The sequence below is a fragment of the Mauremys reevesii genome, unplaced genomic scaffold (assembly GCF_016161935.1).
Source record: "Mauremys reevesii isolate NIE-2019 unplaced genomic scaffold, ASM1616193v1 Contig53, whole genome shotgun sequence".
NCBI lineage: Eukaryota > Metazoa > Chordata > Testudines > Geoemydidae > Mauremys > Mauremys reevesii.
Window position 1 is genome coordinate 317,663 of NW_024100866.1, and position 26,799 is coordinate 344,461.

The window sequence follows — 26,799 nt, forward strand, 5'->3', positions numbered from 1 at the left end:
ATTGAGTCCAGCCCCCTGCCTTCACTAGCAGGACCAATTTGTGCCCCAGATCCCTAAGTGGCCCCCTCAAGGATTGAACTCATAACCCTGGGTTTAGCAGGCCAATGCTCAAACCACTGAGCTATCCCTCCCCCCCAACACTCCCTTATGTGCCCCTGCTCCAGAGTAACTCCCCTCCCTCCCATCTTCTGTTCCACACCCCTCCCCTCCTCACCCTCTTGCTGCCCTGCATCAGGCCCCCTCACTCCTCTCACAACTTCACCCTTCCACACCCCTCCCTCCTCCTTCCTCCCTTCTAAGACCCCCACTTCTCCCCATGCAGACCCCCTTCTCTAAACCCCCTTCTCTTCCTCTCCCTCCTGCCCCTGCTGAATAACCCCTCCAGCCCCATGCTCCCTGCTTCCCCGTCCAGACCATCCTCTGCTCCATCTCCACTCCTCACTCCTGTACCAATTTCATATCCTTCCCCCCTCCCCTCCCCTCCCTTCTGACTCTCTCTCCTGCCTCCCTGTTAACCTCCACTGCAGACACCCCTCCCCTCCCCACTTCTCCCTCCTGCCCTCACTTTCTGACCTCCTTGCCACCCCAACTCCAGACCCACCTCTTTGCTCCTGCCCCTTCCTACCCCCCTTTCCAGACCTTTCTCCCCTCTGCCCCTCCTGACCCCTGTTACAGACTCTCTCCTTCCCCCACCCTCTTTTCTCTCCTTGCTCTAGAACCCCCCTCCCAACCCCTCCTTCTGGCCGACTCATCATCTTTACCCCATTCCCTTGCAACTCTTGAATCTGCCTCCTGTCCCCCCAGGGCCCTGCTCCCCTCACTCTCCTCATCCTCCTTTCACAGGGTCTCTGCTGCCCATCACGGTCCCTGGGTCCTCTCCAGCCTCCTCAGACATACAGAGACAGTCGTGTTCCCCGCGGGCTTTAGTGGGAAGTGGCAGCCAGTTTTACTCAGGGCAGCCTCACTCCCACACGCTGACAGACTGTAGGGAAATGGTGGCATCTCGCTGGCTTCGGCCTCAGTGACAGGAGATGTCGCCATTTGGAATAAGGGAAACTCCGTGAGTTGGCACCTTTTATCATCTTATCATGGGACAGGTAAAACACACACTAAACCACCAGAGTGGAGATAAAATGGCGAGAGCTGAAGCACTGACAGCCCTGAGTGTGAGGCCCTGAGACGTGAGAAGTTGGCGTCGTGAGTCAGCTCTGGGCAAGTCCCATTCTCCTGGCTCTGGACTCAGATCCCCTGCTGCCGGGCGCAGATTGTGCTGTGATAACGCTGGGTTGGGGGCTTCCTGCTGCTCTGACCCTGCTCTGTGTCTCTCTTTGAAGGTGCTGAGGAGTTGAGACTGGCAGATGGAGGCAGCCCCTGTGCCGGGAGAGTGGAGATTAAACACCAAGATCAGTGGGGGACAGTGTGTGATGATGGCTGGGACATGGCAGATGCTGGGGTTGTCTGTAAGCAGTTGGGATGTGGAGCTGCTGTCAGTGCTCCTGGCCTGGCTCATTTTGGAGCAGGATCTGGACCAATTTGGCTGGATGATGTTGCCTGTGATGGAACCGAGTCTGCTCTCTGGCACTGCAGGAATGAGGGATGGGGTAAGAGTGACTGCAGTCATGGAGAGGATGCTGGAGTGACCTGTTCAGGTAAGAATCAGCCAGCTCTCTCCTGAAAGGCAAATCACCTGAGACAAAAGGGGTTGAACCCAGAGGGCATCATGTGCCTGTGACCCTAATGAGAAATGAACAAAAAACAGAGTAAGTCCTGTAATGATTGTAGTTACTGAGCTGTAATTATTACAGTTCATGTCACTGGCCACTGAGGATCCCCCGGTGTGACTGTGAAGCCTTTTCATTATCTCATTTCCAGTCGTTTCAGTGCCACATCTTTCCTTTCTTTTTCCCTCTGAATGGGTCTAAAAATGCAGATAGGAGAGAAAATGGAAAAGGAAAATGGCATTTAGGCTCCTAAGTTGCTGAGGCACTTTTGAAAATATTACACTCCTGCCAAAATCCAGACCCAGACACCCAACCGCAGAGGTACAGCAGCTGGGGCGTTTGTGTAACCCCTTTGCCACCCTCACAGGGTGACCGAGGAATGGGCAGATTCTCCCAGCTTGGCCAGAATTAGATTTAGCTGAGAGCACTCCCCTGTCTGCTCTGTTACTTCTCACATTTTGGACCAATCAGTAATAGAAAATTTCACAGTCTCTGATACTCTGAGGGAGGGATTGCTCAGTGGTTTGAGCATTGGCCTACTAAATCCAGGTTTATAAATTAAATCCTTAAGGGGGCCATTTAGGGATTTGGGGCAACAATCTGTCTGGGGATTTGTCATAAACATATAGTTAAGGGTTAATGTCTCTTTTACCTGTAAAGGGTTAAGAAGCTCAGTAAACCTGGCTGACACCTGACCAGAGGACCAATAAGGGGACAAAATACTTTCAAATCTCGGTGGAGGGAAGTCTTTGTTTTGTGCTCTTTGTTTTGGGGGATGTTCGTTCTTGGGTCTGAGAGGGACCAGACGTCAATCCAGGCTCTCCAAATCTTTCTGAATCAGTCTCTCATGTTCCAAATTTGTAAGTAACTAGCCAGGAAAGGCGTGTTAGTCTTATGTTTGTTTTTTCAGCCTGTAAATGTTTCTTTTTGCTGGAAGGATTTTTACCTCTGTTTGCTGTAACTTTGAACCTGAGGCTAGAGGGGGTTTTCTCTGGGCTATATAAATTTAAGTACCCTGTAAAGCATTTTCCATCCTGATTTTACAGAGATAGTTTTTACTTTTCTTTCCTTAATTAAAAGCTTTCTTTTTTTAAGAACCTGATTGAGTTTTCCTTTGTTTTAAGATCCAGGGAATTGGGTCTGGACTCACCAGGAGTTGGTGGGGGAAAGGAGTGGGGAATGGTTAATTTCTCCTTGTGTTAAGATCTAAGGGGTTTGGATCTGTGTTCCCCAGGGAAGGTTTTTGGGGGACAGGGAGTGTGCCAGACACTGACTTCTGGCTTGTGGCAGCTTTACCAGATCTAAGCTAGTAAATTAAGCTTAGAAGTGTCCATGCAGGTCCCCACATTTGTACTTTAAAGTTCAAAGTGGGGGAGGAAACCTTGACAGGATTGGTCCTGCTTTGAGCAGGGGGTTGGACTAGATGACCTCCTGAGGTCCCTTCCAACCCTGATATTCTATGATCTGGCGTAGCATAGAGAGCTCAGCCAAAAATATACCTCAACCCTAAACAGCACAGGAATATCATATTATGGAGTCATTTGTTATGACTCAATACTTAACATTACAGCTACAGACCCATTACACGTTTTATTTTTAACTTCTCTCTTTTTAACATTTAGTAGGAATAATATCGTCACGAAGCCCTGTCTTCCCTGGATAGAGGTGCAGGGCCAGCTCATAGGGCCAAACCCAGGGTTCCTTACTCAGGCAGGCAGTTATTGACTGTAATGTGAGTGTGCTTTGTACAGACTGAGTAGAAGCAGGATAAAGCCCCCGGGATTGGGCCCATTCAGAATTATTCCAGAAATAACCAGCCAGTTATCTACCAACCAGCCCTATGCACTAGACATCACTGAGAACAAACACATATTGTAACAGACATTTCTGCACCAAGCAATTTTTGAGAGATGCTGTCCTGACAGAATACTAGAAAACTTTCCAAAAAGTGACAGTCGTCTTCTTATATGCAGTGTTGCTGTCAGCGTGTTAGTCCCAGGATATCAGTGACAAGGTGGGTGAGGTAATAGCTTTTATTTGACCCATTTCTGTGGGAGACAAAAAAGCTTTTGAGCTTACAGAGAAGAGCTGTGTGTAAGCACAGAAGCTTGTCTCTTTCGCCAACAAGAGTGGGTTCAATAAAGATATTTCCTCAGCCATCTTGTTCCTCTCAATTCCTTCTCGTCCAGCTTTCACTTTTCAATTCTGGTTGGATTAATACAAACTTTGCCAAAACATTCTCTTCTTCCCAGATATCTGCCTTAGTCATTGCACAGGCTGGACGGTGCCCAGGGACTGAATCAGGGATGCACAGTGAAAAAGGCTGTTGTCTGCAGACCCACAGTCTCATTGGTTGCATCATCTTCATCAGTGATTCCCCCATTCGAGGATGATCTCTACCACAGATTTACATATGGGTCCTGAGAATCGGGGGTAGCCGTGTTAGTCTCTATCCACAAAAACAACAAGGAGTCCAGTGGCACCTTAAAGACTAGCAGATTTATTTGGGCATAAGCTTTCGTGGGTAAAAAACCTACTTCTTTAGCTGCATGGAGTGAAAGTTACAGATGCAGGCATTATTATGCTGACACATGAAGAGAAGGGAGTTACCTCACAAGTGGAGAACCAGTGTTGACAGGGACAATTCAGTCAGGGTGGATGTGGTCCACTCCCAATAATAGATGAGGAGGTGTCCATTCCAGGAGAGGCAAAGCTGCTTTTGTAGTGAGCCAGCCACTCCCAGTCCCTATTCAAGCCCAAATTAATGGTGTTAAATTTGCAAATGAATTTTAGTTCTTCAGTTTCTCTTTGAGGTCTGTTTCTGAAGTTTTTGTTGTTGAAGTATAGCTACTTTTAAATATGTTATAGAATGTCCAGGAAGATTGAAGTGTTCCCCTACTGGCTTTTCTATGTTACCCTTCCTGATGTCCGATTTGTACCCATTTATTCTTTTATGTAGAGACTGTCTGGTTTGGCCAATGTACATGGCAGAGGGGCATTGCTGGCATATATAACATTAGTAGATGTGCAGGTGAATGAGTTCCTGATGGTGTGGCTGATGTGGTTGGGTCCTCTGATGGTGTCGCTAGAGTAGATATGGGGACAGAGTAGGCAACAAGGTTTGTTACAGGGATTGGTTCCTGGATTAGTGTTTCTGTTGTGTGGTGTGTAGTTGCTGGTATTTACTTCAGGTTGAGGGGCTGTCTGTAAGTGAGGACTGGCCCGCCTCCCAAAGTCTGTGAGAGTGAGGGATCATTTTTCAGGATAGGTTGTAGATCACTGACTATGTGCTGGAAAGTTTTTAGCTGCGGGCTATACGTGATGGGCAGTGCTGTTCTGTTATTTTCCTTGTTGGGCCTGTCTTGTAGTAGGTGACTTCTGGGTCACCTGTCTCGCTCTGTCAATCTGTTTCCTCACTTCCCCAGGTGGGTATTGTAGTTTAAAAAATGCTTGATAAAGATCTTGTAGGTGTTTGTATCTGTCTGAGGGATTGGAGCAAAATTGGTTGTATCTTAGGGCTTGGCTATAGACAATGGATCATGTGATGTGTCCTGGATGGAAGCTGGAGGCAAGTAGGTAAGTATAGTGGTCAGAAGGTTTTCTGTATAGGGTGCTGTTCATGTGACCATCACTTATATGCACTGTGTCCATGAAGTGGATCTCTTGTGTGGACTGGTCCAGGCTAAAGTTGATGGTGGGGTGGAAATTGTTGAAATCCTGGTGGAATTCTTCAAGGGCCTCCTTCCCGTGTGTTCATATGATGAAGATGTCATCAATGAAGTGCAAGTAGACGTGGGGCACTAGGAGATGAGAGCTGAGGAAGTGTTGTTCTAAGTCAGCCATAACAATGTTGGCATGCTGTGGGGCCATGTGGGTACCCATAGCAGTGCCACTGACTTGAAGGTATAAGCTGTCCCCAAATCTCAAATGGTTGTGGATGAGGACAAAGTCACAAAGCTCAGCCACCAGGTGTGCCGTGGCCTCATCAGGGATACTGTTCTTGACAGCTTGTTGTCCATCGTCATGTAGAATATTGGTGTAAAGAGCTTCTACATCTGCATCCTTTCCATTTTTTTAATATCCTTCTTAAAATGTGAACAGCACAGCTGGATGCAGTATTGGTCTCACCATGCTGTACACAGAAGTAAAATCACATCCCTGGCCAGAAATTATCCAACAAAATGGGGCTTCATTGGAAAATGCTGGGCTGTTGAACTCAACATTCCCCATGAAAGTGAGTTGGGTGCAATGAACTTTCTCCAGGCCACAGGCAGTGTTGTGGCAGAAACCTGCATGGTTAAGTGCCAGCTTGCTTGGGGGGCTCCAGCCAGCCCTGCCATGCCAACTGACTTGGGGCCAGGTACCCCAGTCTTCTCAGGTCAGCTGCTCTGGGATAGCTGCACCATGTAGACTGCCCCAGCACCAGAGACCCTGGTGTTCTATAGTCTGCAGCTCCAGGGCAACCCTGCCACGGAGACAGGAGTCCCAGCTTTAACCAGGGCGCAGCTCCCAGCTCCACAGCAGGGAATTTAGAAATCCTGGGATGGGATCCTGATTCCCAGGATCTGCAGCTCTGAGGCAGCCCTGCATTGCAGACCGGGGACCCCAGAGCTTTGAGACTCCCAGGCCAGTGGGCTATTTGGGACACCAGCTGGCCCAGGAGTCTGGAAGCCCAGGGGTCCCCAGCCCAAGGCAGTCTGCATGGCGAGGCTGCCCAAGAGCCACAGACCCTGGGAGCCCCAGCAGCAGCTGAGAGAAATGGACATTTTTGTTTTTCTCTTAGCACTGGTGAAATTGACAACAATGTCAGTGTCACTCAGCATCTGCAGGTGTCCTTGGGACCAAATTTCATGTCGAACACACCATGTGTTGGTGTTTCCAGAACAAATTGTGGAGGGGATTTCTGGTTCACAGGAAGTTTTGAAATAGCACAATTTCCTGTGAGCTGGAAATCCTGTGTTTCAGCCAGTTCTTCTCACTGCTCCCCTGTTTAACCCTCCAAGGATCATCTCAGCCTTTTCACAGCATCACCCTGGGAGCTCTAGTTCAGTTGCTTGTCCACTATGACCCCTGCAAAGACCATGGGAGAGATCTGTATGTTTATGACCTTGCTCCTGTGCGTCCTGCACTTCTAGGCGGTTTATACTAGCCTCAGTGGCTCACTGTGACCCTCCACGTAGCCCTTCTCTCTCTAGGGCCAGGGTTACAGTCTACTGAGCCCTTTTCATTATAGGCCTGCAAGGACGTTGGTGAGAGACCTCCCACAGTCTCTGTTGTTCCTGGAGCTTATTTCAGAACAGTTTAGCCTCCTGTCCTGACAGGGGCCTGACTTCCCCTCCCAGGAGATGTTCCTGTAGTGGTGAACGGGTATGTAAATGCAGAGGATAGTCAACAGTAACTGGGTAAAGAAACAGGGGCAGGTTCAGCTTCTCTGTGTTCCCCCGCTACAAAGTCACGTCCCCCCAGACCCACACAGAACCTGGAAACCACCTCCCATACCGACCAGGGTGCCTACTGACTGCACTGTGTGTGTGACCTGCTGCTGATCCTGCCCCCGTCTCTGTACCCTGCTAAAGGTGACTGTCCTATGCAATTACCAACCCCCTTCCCCACCCCCCCCCCCCTTCAAACACAGTCTTCTGTACAAAAACATGACGGAAACAGTAATTAACAGCAAAGTATTTTTAATAATTAACTAGACAGTTAGGGGATGAAACTGGGATTGGGGCTTGGGTGAGTCAGGAAGGGAAGGACTTCTCAAAATTGAGGGTATGAGAGCTTTTGGGTACTTGAGCACTCTGCTGGGGTGCAGTGACAGTTTTCACGGCCCCTGGCGCCCCTCCTTCTGGTTATTTTGGGTGAGGGGGGTATGGGACTTTGTGGCGGGGGAGGGCGGTTGCAGATACACTGCAGGGGGGCTCTGTCCTCCTGCCTGCGGTCCTGCAGAACATCCACAAGGCACCGGAGCGTGTCCGTTTGCTCCCTCATTAGTCCAAGCAGCGTTTGAGTCTCCTGCTTGTCTTCCTCACGCCACCTCTCCTCCCGTTCGCTGTGTGAGCGCTGGTACAGAGAGAGGGTCTCCCTCCACTGGCTCTGCTGGTCCGCCTTGGCTCGGGAGCAGCCCATAAGTTCAGCGAACATCTCGTCCCATGTCTTTTTCTTTCGCCGCCTAATCTTTGCCAGCCTCTGTGAGGGGGATGCTGTGGCAGGTCTGGAGACAGTCGAAGCTGTGCAATGGGAAAAAGGGAGTGAATTCCTTGCAAAGATACATTTTTGCGAACAATGAACACAGTCTAGTCTGTCTCTGTGAACAAGAGCATGCACAGCACCTATCTCGTGCGCACTCCTGCTGCAGGCAATCTGGAAAGCATAAACTCTGCCCCTGTTCCACTCCATCGCAGTGTCCCCCCGACCCTTGGAATTCTGGGTGGAGATCCCAGTGCCTGATGGGGCAAATTTCATTGTCACGGGTGGTTATGGGTAAATGTAGTCACTCATTCCTTCCTCTGGGAAAGCAATGGCAGACAATCATTTCGAGCCCATTTTCCCTGGATTACCCTGGCAGACGCCATAGCGTGGCAACCATGGAGCCTGTTTTGCCTTTTGTCACTGTCACCGTATGTGTACTAGATGCCGTGGACAGAGGCGATTCAGCAGCGCTACACAGCAGCATTCATTTGCTTTTGCATGACAGCAGAGATGGTTATCAGCCATATAGCACCATCTACCATGCCATTGTAAATTGGCAAGGTGAGGACGGTTAACAGTCCTACTGCACTATACCTTCTGCTGCTGTCATAGGTATCCCTGGCTGAGATCAGCCGGGGGCACAAAAGACAAAACTGGGAATGACTCCCCGAGTCAATCTCTCCTTTATGGTATCTAAAAATAGAATCAGTCCTGCCTAGAATATGGGGCAACTGTACTAGGGTTGCAGTGTATCAGAGAACCAGAGAGCACAGCCGCTCCGTGTCAGATCCCGCAGGAATGACGAGCTGCATGCCATTCACAGGGGGTGCCCCTGCAACAACCCCACCTGTTGCTTCCCTCCTCCCCCAGCCTTCCTGGGCTACCGTTGTAGTGTCCCCCCATTTGTATGCTGAAGTAATAAAGAATGCAGGAATAAGAAACAGTGACTTGTTAGTGAAATGAAATGAGGGGAAGGCAGCCTCCAGCTGCTATGATAGTCCAGACAGGACATTAAGCAGTGTGGGGGAGAGGAGACCACCATCCTGCTGCTATGATAGTCCAGGCAATACAGAATCTTTTCTTTACACATGAAGGGCAGGGGCTGATGGAGCTCAGCCCCCTGTTGCTATGATGAAAACGGTTAGTCTACTTATGGGCTGATGACAAGGACGGGTAGCAGTCCTACTGCACTACACCATCTACCGCAAGGCTGATGATGAGGACGGGTACCGGTTGTTTTGCACCATCAGCCACCCATGAGGCGGGGGGGGGGGGTGGAGGATGCTACAGTACAGTGCCGCAGCATCGTGTCTACCAGCAGCATTCAGTACACATAGGGTGACATTTAAAAGAGTGAAGAGACAATTTTTTTTCCTTTTCCTTCTGTGGGTGGGGGAGGGGGTACATTGACGAGCTATGCCCTGAACCGCCGCGGACAATATGTTTGACCATACAGGTATTGGGAACTCAGCCAAGAATGCAAATGCTTTTCGGAGACTGCAGGAACTGTGGGATAGCTTGCGTCCTCAATCCCCCCTCCCTCCATGAGCGTCCATTTGATTCTTTGGCTTTCCGTTACGCTTGTCATGAAGCAGCGTGCTGAGTCTCTGCTACGCCGTCTGTCTGGAGATTTTTTAAAAATACTTTGGAACAGGCATAACATTACACTAATTCCCCTAATTAGATGCAGGAGTCTCCGAGCGAGATCACCCTGAGGACGGTCACTGAAGGAGATAGAGAGCGCATGCTGCATGAAAGCCAGCACAAACCAGGGGCCTATGCAGCCATGCTCGGGGAGGCAATGCTCCCTGAGTACCTCATGAAAGCCTGGCACGGAAAGGTGTGCTACCACGGAGCACCCAATAAGGCAGCTCTCCCCAGGAACCTCCTGCGGAGGCTTTTCGATTACCTCCAGGAGAGCTTCGTGGAGATCTCCCAGGAGGATTTCTGTTCTATCCCCATATATATAGACCTCCTTTTCACATAGTTCAGATTCCTGTTCCATTAATAATAAAAGTTTACATGTTTAAAGCACTTACCGAGTGATCCTTCCCCTGATTCAGGGTCCGGGTTAACGGCCGGGGAGGATTGCTAGGGGATCTCTGTGAGGGTGATGAAGAGATCCTCGCTGTCGGAGAAACCAGCGTTGTAAGCGCTGTCGCCTGCCTTGTCCTCCACAAACCCTTCCTCATCTTCCCCGTCCGCGAACATCGCCAAGGAACTGGCCATCGACACTATCCCATCGTCAGAGTCCACGGTCACTGGTGGGGCAGTGGTGGCAGGCTCCGGAGCGTCCGTTTGCCGCTTTGGTCTTCCGGTAGCCTTGTCTCAGGTCCTTGATTTTCACGTGGCACTGCGTTGCATCCTGGCTGTATCCTCTCTCTCTCATGGCTTTGGAAACCTTCTCGTAGGTCTTTGCATTCCGTTTTTTGGAGCGCAGCTCCGAAAGCACAGACTCCTCACCCCACACACCAATCAGATCCAAGACTTCCCGGTCAGTCTATGCTGGGGCCCTCTTTCTATTCAGAGATTGCATGAAATCTTCTGCTGGAGAGCTTTGCATCGTTGCCGGTGCTGCTGAGCTCGCCCCGATGTCCAACCAGGAAATGAGATTCAAACTGGCCAGACAGGAAAAGGAATTCAAATTTTCCCGGGTTTTTCCTGTGTGCCTGATCAGAACATCCAAGCTCGGACTGCTGTCCAGAGTGTCAACAGAGTGGTGCAGTGTAGGATAGCTCCCGGAGCTACTAAGGTCGATTTCTGTCCACACCTAGCCTAATTCGACATGGCCATGTCGAATTTAGCGCTACTCCCCTCATCGGGGAGGAGTACAGAAGTCGAACTAAAGAGCCCTCTATGTCGAATTAAATAGCTTTGTGGTGTGGACGGGTGCACGGTTAATTCGAATTAACGCTGCTAAATTTGAATTAAAGTCCTAGTGTGGACCAGGCCTTAGTTTGATAGTTTGATAGCATCTTGTCTGGTAAGAACTCACTTATCAATAGACACAGCTGGAAAACCCTTATGTCTGTATAGATTTAGTTGTGAAAATCCTCATTTCTGTATTGTTCTGTCACTGTAGTCTCCACTTCCTTGTTGTTTGTCTGTATAATGTCTGTCTGGTTCTGTGATTGTTTCTGTCTGCTGTATAATTAATTTTGTTGGGTGTAAACCAATCAAGGTGGTGGGATATAATTGGTTAAATAACCATGTCACAATAACCAATAGTATTGGTTAGTTAAAATTTCAGTAAAATGATTGGTTAAGGTATAGCTAAGCAAAACTCAAGTTTTACTATATAGTCTGCAGTCAATCAGGAAGTAAGTGGGGGCAGGAAATGGAAACAGGGACTGGGGATGGGGGAATTGGGATCATGTTTTGCTAAACTGGGGAATGGGAACAGGGGATGGGAACAGAAACAGGGATGCATGCAAGGCTCTATGGTGTCAGAGCTGGGAAGGGGGACACTAAGGAGGGAAACTGGAATCATGCTTGCAGGAAGTTCACCCCAATAAATATTGAATTGTTTGCGCCTTTGGACTTCGGGTATTGTTGCTCTCTGTTCATGCCAGAAGGACCAGGGAAGTGAGAGGGTGAAGGAATAAGACCCCTAACAGTTCCTTCCAGTCTTACATTTCTATTTATTCCAAGATTTTATAAGCTATTCAGGCCTGCGGGTTTTTTTTTAAAGTTTATCCCTAGTAGATACTGTTTGACATCCTCCTTAGTTAACAATGGACTGCAGAGTGGTTCACCCTCTTCACATAGTATGAATACACATCCTGCTTCTATCCAAAACCAGAAATGTTTATTGAACACCTCTGCCTTATTTGAATCATTATAAACTATTTTACCATCTCCATTTGTAATGGGCCTACACCTTTGTTAGGATTTGTTTGTTTGTTTCTCTTTGCTCCTAATATACTTTAAAAAATTCTCATTATCATTCTTAGCCCTGCCAAACATGGATTTTTACCTGTTAGCTTTAGCTTCCCATATCGATTTTCTGCATCTCATAATTTCTAATGTATATTGATTGCTATTGAATTCCCATATTTCCATTTGTTGTACATTGTTTTCTTTTGTTTTTCTAATTGCTGCCTGCACTGCCCCACTGCACCAGGACGGACTTTTGGCCAAAGTTCTAGGGCAGTGGAACACCTAACTTCCTAAGGCTCCTTTGTAATTTTCATCCTTCATTGGCTTTCTAGGACACATTGAGCTCCAGCTGGTTGGGGGGGATAGTGCCTGCTCAGGACGTGTGGAAGTAAGACGTGGAGACACCTGGGCTACAATCTGTGATGCACACTTTGATCTCAAAGCTGCCAGTGTTATCTGTAATGGACTACAGTGTGGAACAGCTGTATCTATCCCAGGAGGAGCTCATTTCAGAGAAGGACATGGACCAATCTGGACTGAGGAATTCCAGTGTGTAGGGAATGAGTCACACCTCATGTACTGTCCCAGGATGTCACATGGGAATCAGATGTGCTCACATGCAAATGATGCCAGCGCCATATGCTCACGTAAGAATTTGGCACAATGTCTCTAATATCCCAGTGTTGTGTATTCTAGAGCAGGGTACAGCAATACATTATCTAACTCTGTAGGGAACTGGGATAATAGAGCTGCTCTCGGCTTCTAGTAAACCTCAACAATCCAATATAATGAGAATGAGCTCAATCCCCCCAACTTTCCTTTTCTTTGTTATTTAATATAAAAAAGCTCCAATGCTCCTTCTCTAAACCCCTTCTCCACAGGGCACACACGATTCCGGCTGGTGAATGGCAGCACAGCGTGCTCAGGGAGGGTGGAGATCCTGGTTCTTGGTGCCTGGGGAACCCTCTGTGACTCACACTGGGATTTACCAGATGCCAACGTTCTCTGTCATCAGCTCGACTGCGGATTCGCTGTATCAGCCCCAGGAGGAGGGTACTTTGGGAAAGGAACTGGCTCTATCTGGACAGACACATTTCACTGTAAAGGAACTGAACCCCATTTGGGCCATTGCCCTGTTACTGCCCTGGGGGCCTTTCAGTGCTCTCACGACAATGATGCCAGTGTGATTTGCTCAGGTAAGTGCATGAGAATTGCTGGATTAATGACACCTGCCCCTCAGTGTGTGACACTGACCCCAGAGCAGGGGAACCTCAGGGCACAGCAAGGGGAGAGGGAGCTAGATCCTAAACCATGTGTAATAACAACTAATATATTACAAGTAAAAGTAAAATAAGTATTGTCACAAAATAATAGTTATGACTAGAGAAACCCCTGGATTCATAGATTCATAGATTCTAGGACTGGAAGGGACCTCGAGAGGTCATCGAATCCAGTCCCCTGCCCTCATGGCAGGACCAAATACTGTCTAGACCATCCCCAACAGACATTTATCTAACCTACTCTTAAATATTTCCAGAGATGGAGATTCCACAACCTCCCTAGGCAATTTATTCCAGTGTTTAACACCCTGACAGTTAGGAACTTTTTCCTAATGTCCAACCTAAGCCTCCCTTGCTGCAGTTTAAGCCCATTGCTTCTTGTTCTATCCTTAGAGGCTAAGATGAACAAGTTTTCTCCCACCTCCTTATGACACCCTTTTAGATACCTGAAAACTGCTATCATGTCCCCTCTCAGTCTTCTCTTTTCCAAACTAAACAAACCCAATTCTTTCAGCCTTCCTTCATAGGTCATATTCTCTCGACCTTTAATCATTCTTGTTGCTCCTCTCTGGACCCTCTCCAATTTCTCCACATCTTTCTTGAAATGCAGTGCCCAGAACTGGACACAATACACCAGTTGAGGCCTAACCAGTGCAGAGTAGAGCGGAAGAATGACTTCACGAATCTTGCTCACAACACACCTGTTAATGCATCTCAGAATCATGTTTGCCTTTTTCGCAACAGCATCACACTATTGACTCATATTTAGATTGTGGTCCACTATAACCCCTAGATCCTTTTCTGCCGTACTCCTTCCTAGACAGTCTGTGCCCATTTTGTATGTGTGAAACTGATTTTTCCTTCCTAAGTGGAGCACTTTGCATTTGTCTTTGTTAAACTTCATCCTGTTTACCTCAGACCATTTCTCCAATTTGTCCAGATCATTTTGAATTATGACCCTGTTCTCCAAAGCAGTTGCAATCCCTCCCAGTTTGATATCATCTGCAAATTTAATAAGTGTACTGTCTATGCCAATATCTAAGTCGCTGATGAAGATATTGAACAGAGCCGATCCCAAAACAGACCCCTTTGGAACCCCACTTGTTATACCTTTCCAGCAGGATTGGGAACCATTAATAACTACTCTCTGAGTACGGTTTAGTAAAACAGATTGTATAAAATCGAGTGCACGCGGCCACACTAAGCACATTAATTCGGTGGTGTGCCTCCACGGTCCGAGGCTAGCATCGATTTCTGGAGCGTTGCACTGTGGGTAGCTATTCTGTAGCTATCCCATAGTTCCTGCAGCCTCCCCCACCCCTTGGAATTCTGGGTTGAGTTCCCAGTGGCTGATGGGGAAAAAATCATTGCCGCAGGTGGTTCTGGGTACAGCCTCACCCCTCCCTCCCTGAAAGCAGCAGACAACCGTTTCGCGCTTTTTTTCCTGGGTGAACTGTGCAGACGCCATACCACGGCAAGCATGGACCCTGCTCAGCTCAATACTGCAATCGTGGATGTTTTAAACACCTCGCGCACTCTCGTGCAGTATATGGTGAACCAGGACCTTCAAACCGAGGCGAGGAGGAGGCGGATACGGCAGCGCAGCGATGACAGTGATGAGGACGTGGACACAGAATTCTCTCAAACCACAGGCCCCTGTGCTTTGGAGATCCTGATGGTAATGGGGCAGGTTCTAGCCATTGAATGCCGATTTTGGGCCCGGGAAACAAGCACAGACTGGTGGGACCACATCGTGTTGCAGGTGTAGGACGATTCGCAGTGGCTGTGAAACTTTCGCATGCGTAAGGGCACTTTCATGGAACTTTGTGACTTGCTTGCCCCTGCCCTGAAACGCCATAATACCAAGATGAGAGCAGCCCTCACAGTAGAGAAGCGAGTGGCGATAGCCCTGTGGAAGCTTGCAACACCAGAGAGCTACCGGTCAGTCGGGAATCAATTTGGAGTTGGAAAATCTACTGTGGGGGCTGCTGTGATGCAAGTAGCCAAAGCAATCATTAAGCTGCTGCTACGAAAGGTTGTGACTCTGGGAAATGTGCAGGCCATAGTGGATGGCTTTGCTGCACTGGGATTCCCTAACTGTGGGGGGGGCGATAGATGGAACCCATATCCCTATCTTGGCACCGGAGCGCCAGGGCACCCAGTACGTAAACCGGAAGGGGTACTTTTCAATGGTGCTGCAAGCACTGGTGGATCACAAGGGACGTTTCACCAACATCCACGTGGGATAGCCAGGGAGGGTTCATGACGCTCGCGTCTTCAGAAGCACTACTCTGTTTAAACGGCTGCAGCAAGGGAATTACTTCCCAGACCAGAAAATAACAGTTGGGGATGTTGAAATGCCTGTCGTTATCCTGGGGGACCCAGCTTACCCCTTGATGCCATGGCTTATGAAGCCATACACAGGCGGCCTGGACAGTGGTCAGGATTTGTTCAACTACAGGCTGAGCAAGTGCAGAATGGTGGTAGAATGTGCATTTGGCCATTTAAAGGCGCGCTGGCGCACATTACTGACTCGCTCAGACCTCAGCCAAACCAATGTCCCCTATGTTATTGCTGCTTGCTGTATTCTCCACAATCTCTGTGAGAGTAAGGGGGAGACCTTTATGGCGGGGTGGGAGGCTGAGGCAAATCATCTGGCTGTTGATTACGCGCAGCCAGACACCAGGGAGATTAGAAGAGCACACCAGGAAGCGGTGCGCATCAGAGAAGCTTTGAAAATGAGCTTCATCACTGGACAGGGTAGGGTGTGACTGCTGTGTTTGTTTCCCCTTGATGAACCCCCACCCCCCTTGATTGACTCATTCCCTGTAAGCAACCCACCCTCCCCCTTCGAGTACAGCTTGCTTATGCAAATAAAGTCACTCTCATTTAAAAATCATGTATTCTTTATTAATTCACTATAAAAAGAGGGAGAGAACTGAGAAGGTAGCCCGGGTGTGGTTTGGGAGGAGGATAGGAGGGAAGGAAAAGGCCATTTAAAAAAAATTTCACAGTAATGACAGCCTTCTGGTTGGGCTGTCCATGGGGGTGGAGTGGGCAGGTGCACGGAGCCTCCCCCCACGCGTTATTACACCTCTGGGTTAGGAGGATGTGGAACATGTTGAGGGTTGAGGGTGGTTACACAGGGGCTGCAGCGGCACTCTGTGATCCTGCTGCCGTTCCTGAAGCTCCACTAGATGCTAGAGCATGTCAGTTTGATCACGCAGCAGCCCCAGTGTTGCATCCCGCCACAGCTGATTTTCCTGCCGGTCTTCCTGCCGCCATCTCGGGTGTCCCTCCTGTCCTCACGTTCACTGGCATCTTTCCTGTAATTTGATACCACGTCCTTCCACCCATTCAGATGAGCTCTTTCCTTGCGTCTAACTTCCATAATATCCGAGAACATTTCATCTCGCGTCTTCTTTTTCCTCTGCCTTATCTGGGCTAGCCTTTGGGATGGAGCAGGGAGGCTTGAAAAATTTGCAGCTGCATGAGGGAGAGAAGTATTTAAAAAGATACATTTTACAGAATAATGGTTATACTCTTTCACAGTGAACAGCACTATTCACCTTACATAGCACATGTGATTTCCCTACAAGGTCGCATTTTTCATCTTAATACTGAGTGCCTGCAGCTCTGGGGTTACAGATCTCACAGACACAGGTCCGGGCATCAGAATTCAGCTTGCATGCGGCCATGGTAAGCCACTGTCTTTCGGCTTCTGCAGTGATTTACCCCTCCCCCCAACGCATGGCTAATACCATGCTAGCTCCCTGCTAATCAAAACCCTTCCCCCCCCCTCGCCCACTGCGTGGCTGGTAGCTTGGGGAAGATCCCTGCTGACCAAACACAAAAAAGATCATCGGCATTTCACTCCTCCCCTCCCCCCGCTTGGCTACGTGCAGGAAAGGATTTTTTTTTAAGCTGCTGCAGTCCACGAACCCAGTAGGAAAATGGCCATCCCCCTTACTTAAATTCCTGATTTTCAACCACGTTACCCTGAACGATATCACTTTGCTGAGGATAACACAGCGAGATAAAGAACAGATGCTTCTTGAATGCCAGCAATCACCGGGACCATACGCAGCTATGCTTTGCCATGCAATAATACCTGATTACTTGCTACATGCATGGCGTGGTAAAGTGTCCTACCATGGTGGACAGAACAAGGCTGCCTTGCCCAGAAACCTTCTGCAAAGGCTTCTGGAGTACCTCCAGGAGCGCTTCATGGAGATGTCCCTGGAGGATTTCCGCTCAATCCCCAGACATGTTAACAAACTTTTCTAAGTAACTTTACTGGCCGCGAATGCATCCCAAGTCCTCAGGGCAAATCAAGCATTAAAAAACACTTGCTTAAAAAACAATGTTTGATATTTGCAAAGGTACACTCACCAGAGGTCCCTTCCATGGCTTCATTGTCTGGGGTAGTGGCTTGGGAGGGTAATTCCGTTAGGGTGAGAAAAAGCTCCTGGCTGTTGGGGCTCACAGAGTTCTGTGTGCTGTCTGCTAGCTCGTCCTCCTCTTCTTCATCGTCATCTTCCCCGTCCACATAATCCTCAGCCATGGCAGAGATTACAACCCCCACCTCAGAATCCATGGACAGGGGTGGGGTACTTGTGGTGCAGCCCCCTAAAATTGCATGCAGCTCAGCATAGAAGCAGCATGTTTTTGGCCCTGCACCGGACCTTCCGTTTGCTTCTTTGGTTTTCTGGTAGGCTTGTCTGAGCTCCTTAACTTTCACTCTGCACTGCACTGAGTCCCTGCTGTGGCCTTTATCCGTCATAGCCTTAGAAATTCTTTCAAATACTTTTTTATTTCGTCTTTTGGAATGCAGTTCTGTTAGCACTGAATCCTCTCCCCATATAGCAATCAGATCCAGTACCTCCCGTGCAGTCCATGCTGGGGCTCTTTTTCGATTCTCAGGAGACTGCATTGTTACCTGTGCAGATGAGCTGTGCATGGTCACCCGTGCTGATGAGCTCTCCACGCTGGGGAAGCAGGAAATGAATTTCAAAAGTTTGCGGGGCTTTTTCTGTCTACCTGGCCAGTGCATCAGAGTTCAGAATGCTGTCCAGAGCAGTCAGTGGTGCACTGTGGGATACTGCCCGGAGGCCAATACCGTTGATTTGCGGCCACACTAACCCTATTCCGATATGTTAATCCCGATATTAGCGCTACTCCTCTCGTCGGGGAGGAGTACAGAAACCGATTTAAAGAACCATTAAAATCGATATAAGGGGCCTCTTAGTGTGGACGGGTGTGGCGTTAAATCAGTTTAACACTCCTAAAACCGGTTTAAACGCGTAGTGTAGACCAGGCCTCTGAGTACGGTTATCCAGCCAGTTATGCATCCACCTTATAGTAGCCCCATCTAAATTGTATTTGCCTAGTTTATCAATAAGAATATCATGCAAGACCGTATCAAATGCCTTACTAAAGTATAGGTATACCACATCCACCGCTTCTCCCTTATCCACAAGACTCGTTATCCTATCAAAGAAAGCTATCAGATTGGTCTGACATGACTTGTTCTTTACAAATCCATGCTGGCTATTCCCTATCACCTTACCACCTTCCAAGTGTTTGCAGATGATTTCCTTAATTACTTGCTCCATTATCTTCCCTGGCACAGAAGTTAAACTAACTGGTCTGTAGTTTCCTGGGTTGTTTTTATTTCTCTTTTTATAGATGGGCACTGTATTTGCCCTTTCTCAGTCTTCTGGAATCTCTCCCATCTCCCAGGATTTTCCAAAGATAATAGCTAGAGGCTCAGATACCTCCTCTATTAGCTCCTGGAGTATTCTAGGTTGCATTTCATCAGGCCCTGGTGATTTGCAGGCATCTAACTTTTCTAAGTAATTTTTAACTTGTTCTTTTTTTTATTTTAGCTTCTAAACCTACCCCCTTCCCATTAGCATTCACTATGTTAGGCATTCCTACAGACTTCTTGGTGAAGACCGAAACAAAGAAGTCATTAAGCATCTCTGCCATTTCCAAGTTTCCTGTTACTGTTTTTCCCTCCTCACTGAGCAGTGGGCCTACCCTGTCCTTGGTCTTCCTCTTGCTTCTAATGTATTGATAAAAAGTCTTCTTGTTTCCCTTTATTCCCATAGCTAGTTTGAGCTCATTTTGTGCCTTTGCCTTTCTAATCTTGCCTGTGCATTCCTGTGTTTTTTGCCTATATTCATCCTTTGTAATCTGTCCTAGTTTCCATTTTTTATATGACTCCTTTTTATTTTTTAGCTCATGCAAGATCTTGTGGTCAAGCCAAGGTGGTCTTTTGCCACAATTTCTATCTTTCCTACCCAGCAGAATAGCTTGCTTTTGGGCCCTTAATAGTATCCCTTTGAAAAACTGCCAACTCTCCTCAGTTCTTTTTCTCCAGGAAGAGCTTGAGCAAAAGTTTGTGTATGCAGGGAGAACCCAAGGAACTACAGACCAGTCAGCCTCACCTCAGTCCCTGGAAAAATCATGGAGCAGATCCTCAAGGAAACCATTTTGAAGCACTTGGAGGAGAGGAACGTGATCAGGAACAGTCATCGTGGATTCACCAAGAGCAAGTCATGCCTGACCAACCTGATTGCCTTCTGTGATGAGATAACTGGCTCTGTGGATATGGGGAATGCGGTGGATGTTATATATCTTGACTTTAGCAAAGCTTTTGATATGTGATGGGGTGGTCACCCCACTCCAGCTTGGAAAGGGTTAAAAGTCAGCCCTTGGAGAGGGCTGGGGCTGAAAGCACTCAAGGGAGGCTAATTGGGTAGGCAGCCACAGGTGTGGCCACACCCAATTAGGGTCCAGCTGGCCCTGATAAAAGGGTTTGGAGCTAGGCCGGGGGAGTCTTACTCCACTGGTGGAGTGGGAAGGACCTGGCTGCTGGCTAGAGAAGGGTATCTCAAACAGAGTAGTGCTGGAGAGGACAGGCAGAGCTGGGGAGCTCTGGCCAGGCAGCCGGTATCAAGCGGAGTGACCCAGGGTCAGTCCTGGGGCCAGTTTTGTTCAACATCTTTATTAATGATCTGGATGATGGATGGATTGCACCCTGTGAAGTCAGTGGCACAGGCAGGAACAGAACTGAGCTCTACTGAATGACAGGCACCTCTCTTAATAAGATCATTCTAGTTCTTCCTGTGCTCCCCTGCTCCTTCTCTACAGGTCTTCCAGTTTCTAAAGTGAATGAGGCAGGGGTCGCACAGGCAACAGGCAGATACTGCACAACCCTGATTTATCCATCCTGGGCACTAAAAGTGGCCAGGGCCCTGTGGGAAAAATATTTCACTAGAAAACTTAATTTTAATGGCCAGCCAATCTGGTTCCCTTGTGGCTAAATGGAGCCCATCTTCTGGGTCTATAGATCCGCAGAGTTTTAAGACCCAAAGAGGCCATTGTGATCATCTGCTTCTCCCCTCACCAAAGGGACCCCTCCTGCTGAATGAAGTTGCAGCTCCCCTCTCTGCCCCATCTTCTCAGCCATGTACAGAGTCTCAACAGAGATTCTTGACTAGCTGGAACTGTGGTCCTTACAGAGAAACCTACTGCAGAAGCCCTGAATTTCAACCTTCTTCCCAATAATGGACACGTAGCTTCCAGGACTGACTCCAACAGAGACCAGAGTCACTGGTGCTGTTACACACCATGACTAAGCCTATAAGGCCCTGCCCAGCACTCACAACAGACATCTACTCTCCTCTTTACAGCTGATACCTTTGTACCTTGGGGGCAAATCACCTCATAGCTCTCTTGCTTCTTGCAGAGGCTGCTGCCTGCATTATTAACTGAATTCCGCACAGCCCTGCCCTGCCTCTCCTAATTACCTACCTAGTCCATACCCTGGTTCTCTGAGGGAACTCCTCAGCACATGGGGATGCTGATTTCTCCCTACAGTTACTGGAAGGAGAATCCCTTCTAAGGAAAAACACCTGGTCCCTTCCGTACGAGCTCCATCTGCTGTGATCCGATCTGGCCTTCCTGAGGGGCTGTGGTACCCAGTTATAGCCATGAGCCTCCTCAGAAAGCCCCAAATCTACTCTCTACTCTCACACCATACTAATGGCACAGCTAGGACAGGAAACCTGGGTGGGACCCGGATTTTGGGGGGTGGGTAGTGATGGGAGGGGCAGAGGGCGGGGTGCAGGAGGGATCCGTGGATCTGGGGAAGGGACAGGAGGGAGGGGGGATTGCCTCCCTCCACCCCTTCCAGCCAGGCCTTACCGCTCAGCAGGCACCCAAAGCTGAAGCTGCCCGGGGCACACAGGCTGCAGGGCGTGCCTAGGGTAACCAGACAACCAATGTGAAAAATTGGACAGGTGATGGGACGTAATAGGCACCTATATAAGAAAAAGCCCCGAGTATCAGAACTGTCCCTATAAAATCAGGACAGCTGGTCACTCTACGTGCACCCTTTGGGTAAAGGGGGTGTCCTGCTGGGACTCGAGCTCCACCCACTCTTCCCGACCCTGGCTCAGTATCCGTCAGCCCAGCCACGTCCCTTTCCTGCCTGCGCCGGAAGCTGATGTCCAGATCTCCAGCCCCAGCACTAGCCCCGCCCAGACCTGCCCCCACAAAGCACACCCCCCATCAGGCTAGCGTGTGAATGATCACTGGCTTATACCTTCTTATTGAGAAACAGTCCATAATTTCATGCACACTCTGTATTATTTTTAGGGTATAACAGGGAGTGTTATTCAGTGTGTTTCCCATCTCTCCTGAGCCCAGGTCACTCTGAATCACTCAGACTGCTGAATGGAGAAAGCAGGTGCGATGGAAGAGTCGAGATTTCCCTCAGTGGTGCGTGGGGCAGAGTGCTGGATGACCAGTGGGACATGAACGATGCCAGTGTGGTGTGCAGGGAGCTCGAGTGGGGCGTCGCTGAGAAAGTTTATACCCCCCCTATGTCTGAGCAAGGAACAGGCCCCGTGGGGCTGAGAAGGGTCCAGTGTGCAGGAAATGAGACTCACCTGGTTCTCTGTGACAACTCCACGTCTGAGACAGCCCAGGCAGGAATTGCTGCGGACATCGGTGTTGTTTGTTCAGGTGATTCATTTCCAAATCTCACAAATATTCTCTGTTCAGTAGGAAAAAAGCATATTAACAGCTGGGATCTATCCCTGCAGGGAGCAGGCGGATCAGACTTGTGAATGGGGGAGGTCGCTGTGCCGGGAGAGTGGAGATTTATTACAATGGCAGCTGGGGGACAGTCTGTGATGATTCCTGGGATCTATCAGACTCCAATGTGGTTTGCAAACAACTGGGATGTGGACACGCCATCAATGCAACTGTCTCTGCTCATTATGGGCAAGGATCCGGGCAGATCTGGCTGGATGATGTGAACTGCTCTGGGAATGAATCCGATCTCTGGTCGTGTCCTTCCAGGGGCTGGGGCCAGCACAACTGCAGACACAAAGAGGACGCCGGAGTTCTCTGCTCAGGTCTGTTGTGTGAATGCTCTGGTGAGCCTGGTTACCAGGGGATTTAATGGAGGGGGCAGATGTTTAAGGAGATTGATGAGAATGATACTTTCCCTGACTGTCTCTGCCTCCCTTTCCCTTGTGTAACTACCTACCAGAGTCACCATTAGAAAGTCCTCAGCTCCCACCCAGAGATACTGGAGCTATTGGAAGATTTCCCTAATGTTAGAATGCTGCATCTCAGGTGTCTGAAGGAGACTGTATCATGGAAAGCAGTGACTGAAAAGGATGTGGGGTCCTAGTGGAGAAATAACTGAACCTGAGCTCCCAGTGCCCTGTGTGGCAAAACGGGCTAATGTGAACCTTGGATGTATAAATAGGAGTAGTGAGTAGGAGTGGGGACTAAATTTTACTGTTGTATATGGCAATGGTGAGACAGATACTGGAATACTGTGTCCAGTTCTGACATCCACAAAAATTGGAGAGGGAGCAGAGAAGAGCCACACACGTGATCTGAGGGCTTGAATAAAAGCCTTACGGTGAGAGATTTAAGATACTGAATCTGTTCAGCTTATCAAAATGATCAGGAGGTGACTTGATTACGGGTGTGTAAGTTCCTTCTCAAGGAGAACATACCTCTTACTAAAGGGCTCTTTAATCTAAAAGATATGATGGCTGGAAGCTGAAACCAGACAAATTCACCTCAGAAATAAGGCCCAGGTTTTTAACAGGGAGGGTGATTAAGCATCAGAACAAACTACCAGGGAACTGATGCATTCTGCATCTCTTGACGTCTTCCTGTCTAGACTGGATGTCTTTCTGGAAACTATGCTTAAATCAAACTCAAGTTATTGGGCTCTATGCAGGTGTTTTATAGAAGGTCAAACTATATGATCTCATGATCCCTGTCACGCTGTCTAGAGTGGCTCACGGCTCTGAGTGCCCACCTCAGGGCAGATGGTGAGAAACAAGGCAATTCCCTAAACTGATGGTGTGTTCTGTAAGTAGATTTCATCAATACAGTAACAGATGTGAACTCCTGGACCAATGTTCCCTGTAATTTTTTACATCCATGTGCAGAATGAATTTTGTTATGTGCACCAGTATAGAGGTGATGTGTAGTGGGGGTGGGGCTGAGGGGTTCTGAGCTCAGGGATGGGGCAGAGGGCTCTGGCTGGGGGTGCAGACTCTGGGGTGAGGCTGGAGATAAGTGGCTCAGGGTGCAGGAGGGAGCTCAGGGCTGGAGCAGAGAGTTGGAGTATGGGGGTGAGGGCGCCGGCTGGGGGTGTGGGCTGTGGGGTGGGGCCTGGGATGAAGGGTTTGCAGTGCAGGCTGCTCTGGGGCTGTGGTGGGGAGAGAGGGCTCCTCCCAGCTGTCTCTTGCTGCAGCAGCCTGGGGCCAGGGGAGAGGCACCTCTTTCCCCACTGCAGTACCTCCGGGGCCAGGGGAGAGGAACCTCTCCCCAGCCATGACAGATCCAGGGCTGGGACCAGGGAAGAGGCACCTGTCCCTGGCCGCAGCAGCCTCAGGGCTGGGGAAGAGGTGCCTCTCCAGTCCAGCCCCCTGTGGCTGTGTATCTATGCGGCTACTCTTCACACCCCTGTTCATTTCAGAATCAGACAATTTAAATTCCCTTTTTGTGCATTTCCTTCTAGAATTCACAGATCTGAGGCTGGTGAGCGACAGTGACTGTGCTGGGCGGCTGGAGGTTTTCTACAATGGGACGTGGGGCAGTGTTTGCTCCAATCAGATGTCTGGAGTCACCGCAGCAATTGTCTGCAAACAGCTGAACTGTGGGGATGGAGGGCAGATTGCAAGAGACTTTGAATATGGAGCAGGTTCTGGTCCCACATGGCTGGACCACGTTGCATGCAGTGAGCAGCACAGCTCCCTCTGGCAGTGCCCATCAGAGCCCTGGTATCCAAAGTCGTGTGATAACCGAGCAGAAGAGACCCATATTTCTTGCACTGGTAATTCTGAAACTACCTGCATGTGCTCGTGCAAACACACATGTATGTGATGTGTTCAATTAATTGAAGGGTTAGGACAGAACTTGTTGTTGTTCACATCTCAGTGTAGGCAGATGTAAATTCTCAACAGAAGATACAAACATTTTCACAGTCTTTTATAGGAATAAGAATTTGTCTGATTAAGAACAAACATGGAAGTTAACCAATTAATTATAAAAGAGACCAGTGTTACACACTGCGCTAAGGTAGTGTGAGAGCGAAGAAAAGCCTCTCCCTAGAGACCGTCATTAGGCAGCTCTTAATCCGTTTGGGATGAGCACTCAGAGATGGGCCCAGGCTGTGCAATTTGGGTCAAGACTGGAATCCCCCACAAGTCTGGGTGCATGTCGGCCTGTGTGTCTGAGTAACAGCTGAATAGCAAATTTATTAGGTATTAAATGACCCAGAGTTCACATTTCAGTTCATACAGTGCTGAAATTATGAAAATTATGAAATTATGGGTTTAAAATACAGATAAATTCTATTCTCACATCACACACACAACCCAGTTCATTTACCTCGGCTTTTTCTCTCCATAGGAAAAAAAGCAAAACCAACTCAGACCCTGTTTGCTGAATGCCCAAACTCTCCAAGCTGCACAGGTATCTCTGCTTCTCACGGTCTCCTTCTTGGTCTCTAAGTACTTTCCCAGCTGCCCCAGTAACATGTGAGGTTTCTGCATTTCCAGACCAGGAGAAGTTACGTGTCGTGGGAGGAGAGGACAGATGCTTGGGGAGAGTAGAAGTTTGGTATCGTGGCTCCTGGGGAACAGTTTGTGATGACTTCTGGGACATGGCGGATGCTAACGTTGTGTGTAAACAACTGGGCTGTGGATCTGCTGTATCTGCCCCGGGCGAGGCTGCATTTGGCGAGGGGACTGGTCCTATCTGGGTGGAGATGTTGAATTGCAGAGGGACAGAGTCATCTCTCTGGGACTGTCCTGCCAAGCCCTGGGGTGAGAGCAACTGTGACCATAAGGAAGATGCTGCCGTGAATTGCTCAGGTGAGTGACAGGAAATGTTTCTGCTACATGCTGTAATTTTCAGAGAGGAGGATGGATCAGATCACACACCCCCTCCCGCCCCTTTGGTCACAGACCAGGCCCTCCCATCTCCTGTGTGCAGGAGCATCCTGGATATTGTGGGATGGATCCTTTCTCAGGTCAGATTGGCTCAGGCATCAGCCCACAAATCCCCTGTATTCATCACAGGCCCCAGTGTGCTGGTTTGTTACTAGTGTCCTCATTGCTGCACAGAGCACAAGGGACTTGGGCCCCAAATCACTAACAAACAGGCCCCATGCTGCTGTGAGCAGGTTTGTGAAGGTGACAGTTGGACAGTGCCCTCAGGGACTCTCAGAGGTGAGGGTCTCCCTGGTAACAAACACGTCACCTCCCTGTCGCTCCAGGCTCCAACTCTCCTTCCTTTCCCTTTGCAGGTCTGACAGAGAGGACAGATTCTCTGAATACTCCAGTGTGACCTTCTGTACCTGAGGGAAACACCCTACACCGCCATGTTCATCTTTATAAAACGATTGCATGGTATCCAGTGCAAAGTTTGTCATGTTGGGTGTCTTCACAAAGCTCATGATGCTACGGTCTATAAGGTGCCACAGGATTCTTTGCTGCTTCTACAGAACCAGACTAACACGGCTACCCCTCTGATAGATGCTACAGTAATCATTTCAGTAATGTTACAGTAATCATTTCAGTAATGTCATAGTAAGGTTATAGGTTATAATTTCATGTATATACTTATGAGGCTGAAAATGTATCCTCAGAGCTTAAAGCAAGCCCAGGCAAAAACTCTCCAAGAACAGAGAGGCAGTTCACACTTTGTCAGGGCAAGTATGGGACAAACCCAGACCTACCTCACAGGAACAATGGACACTGGCTTAGACAGCAACAAAAGAATCTGTTAGACCCTCTAGGGAGTCACTCCCCTTCCTTTGGTCAGTTTGGGACTGTGATGAGGTAATGCTCACCTGACTCTGAAGTGGGTGGGGGCAGGGGTGAAAGTAACTTACAGGACTTACCGGTACTGCTGGAGTCCTAAGGAGGGGCGTGGCCTCGTCCTGAAGAGCCAAGAGGAAAGAAAGGACATGATAAAAAGGAGAGACGTTTTCCCATGCTCTCTCTCTCTCTTCCACCTACATCTACAGACACCACCACCACTAAGTGCCTGAAATGCTGATCAAAGGAGAGAGCCTGACTGAAAAGTAACCAGCCAGCCTGTGGTGAGAAGCATGTAAGTTTGTAAGGACATTGAAAGTGTTAAGATCAGCTTAGAATGCGTTTTGCTTTTATTTCATT

General features: G+C 48.7%; 1 protein-coding gene across 1 annotated transcript in view; it reads left to right on the forward strand.

The window, feature by feature from the left end:
* Positions 1-1,409: 1,409 nt before the first annotated feature.
* The window catches only part of LOC120394383 (deleted in malignant brain tumors 1 protein-like), a gene marked incomplete at its 3' end in the record, with an annotated part of 99,292 nt that continues 73,902 nt past the window's right edge, over positions 1,410-26,799 (forward strand). The window contains exons 1-8 of the mRNA XM_039518615.1: positions 1,410-1,649; positions 12,122-12,436; positions 12,671-12,985; positions 22,016-22,105; positions 22,186-22,500; positions 24,135-24,449; positions 25,028-25,090; positions 25,177-25,491. Coding sequence (XP_039374549.1) covers positions 1,439-1,649; positions 12,122-12,436; positions 12,671-12,985; positions 22,016-22,105; positions 22,186-22,500; positions 24,135-24,449; positions 25,028-25,090; positions 25,177-25,491 — 1,939 coding nt within the window. The remainder of the gene's footprint in view (positions 1,650-12,121; positions 12,437-12,670; positions 12,986-22,015; positions 22,106-22,185; positions 22,501-24,134; positions 24,450-25,027; positions 25,091-25,176; positions 25,492-26,799) is intronic.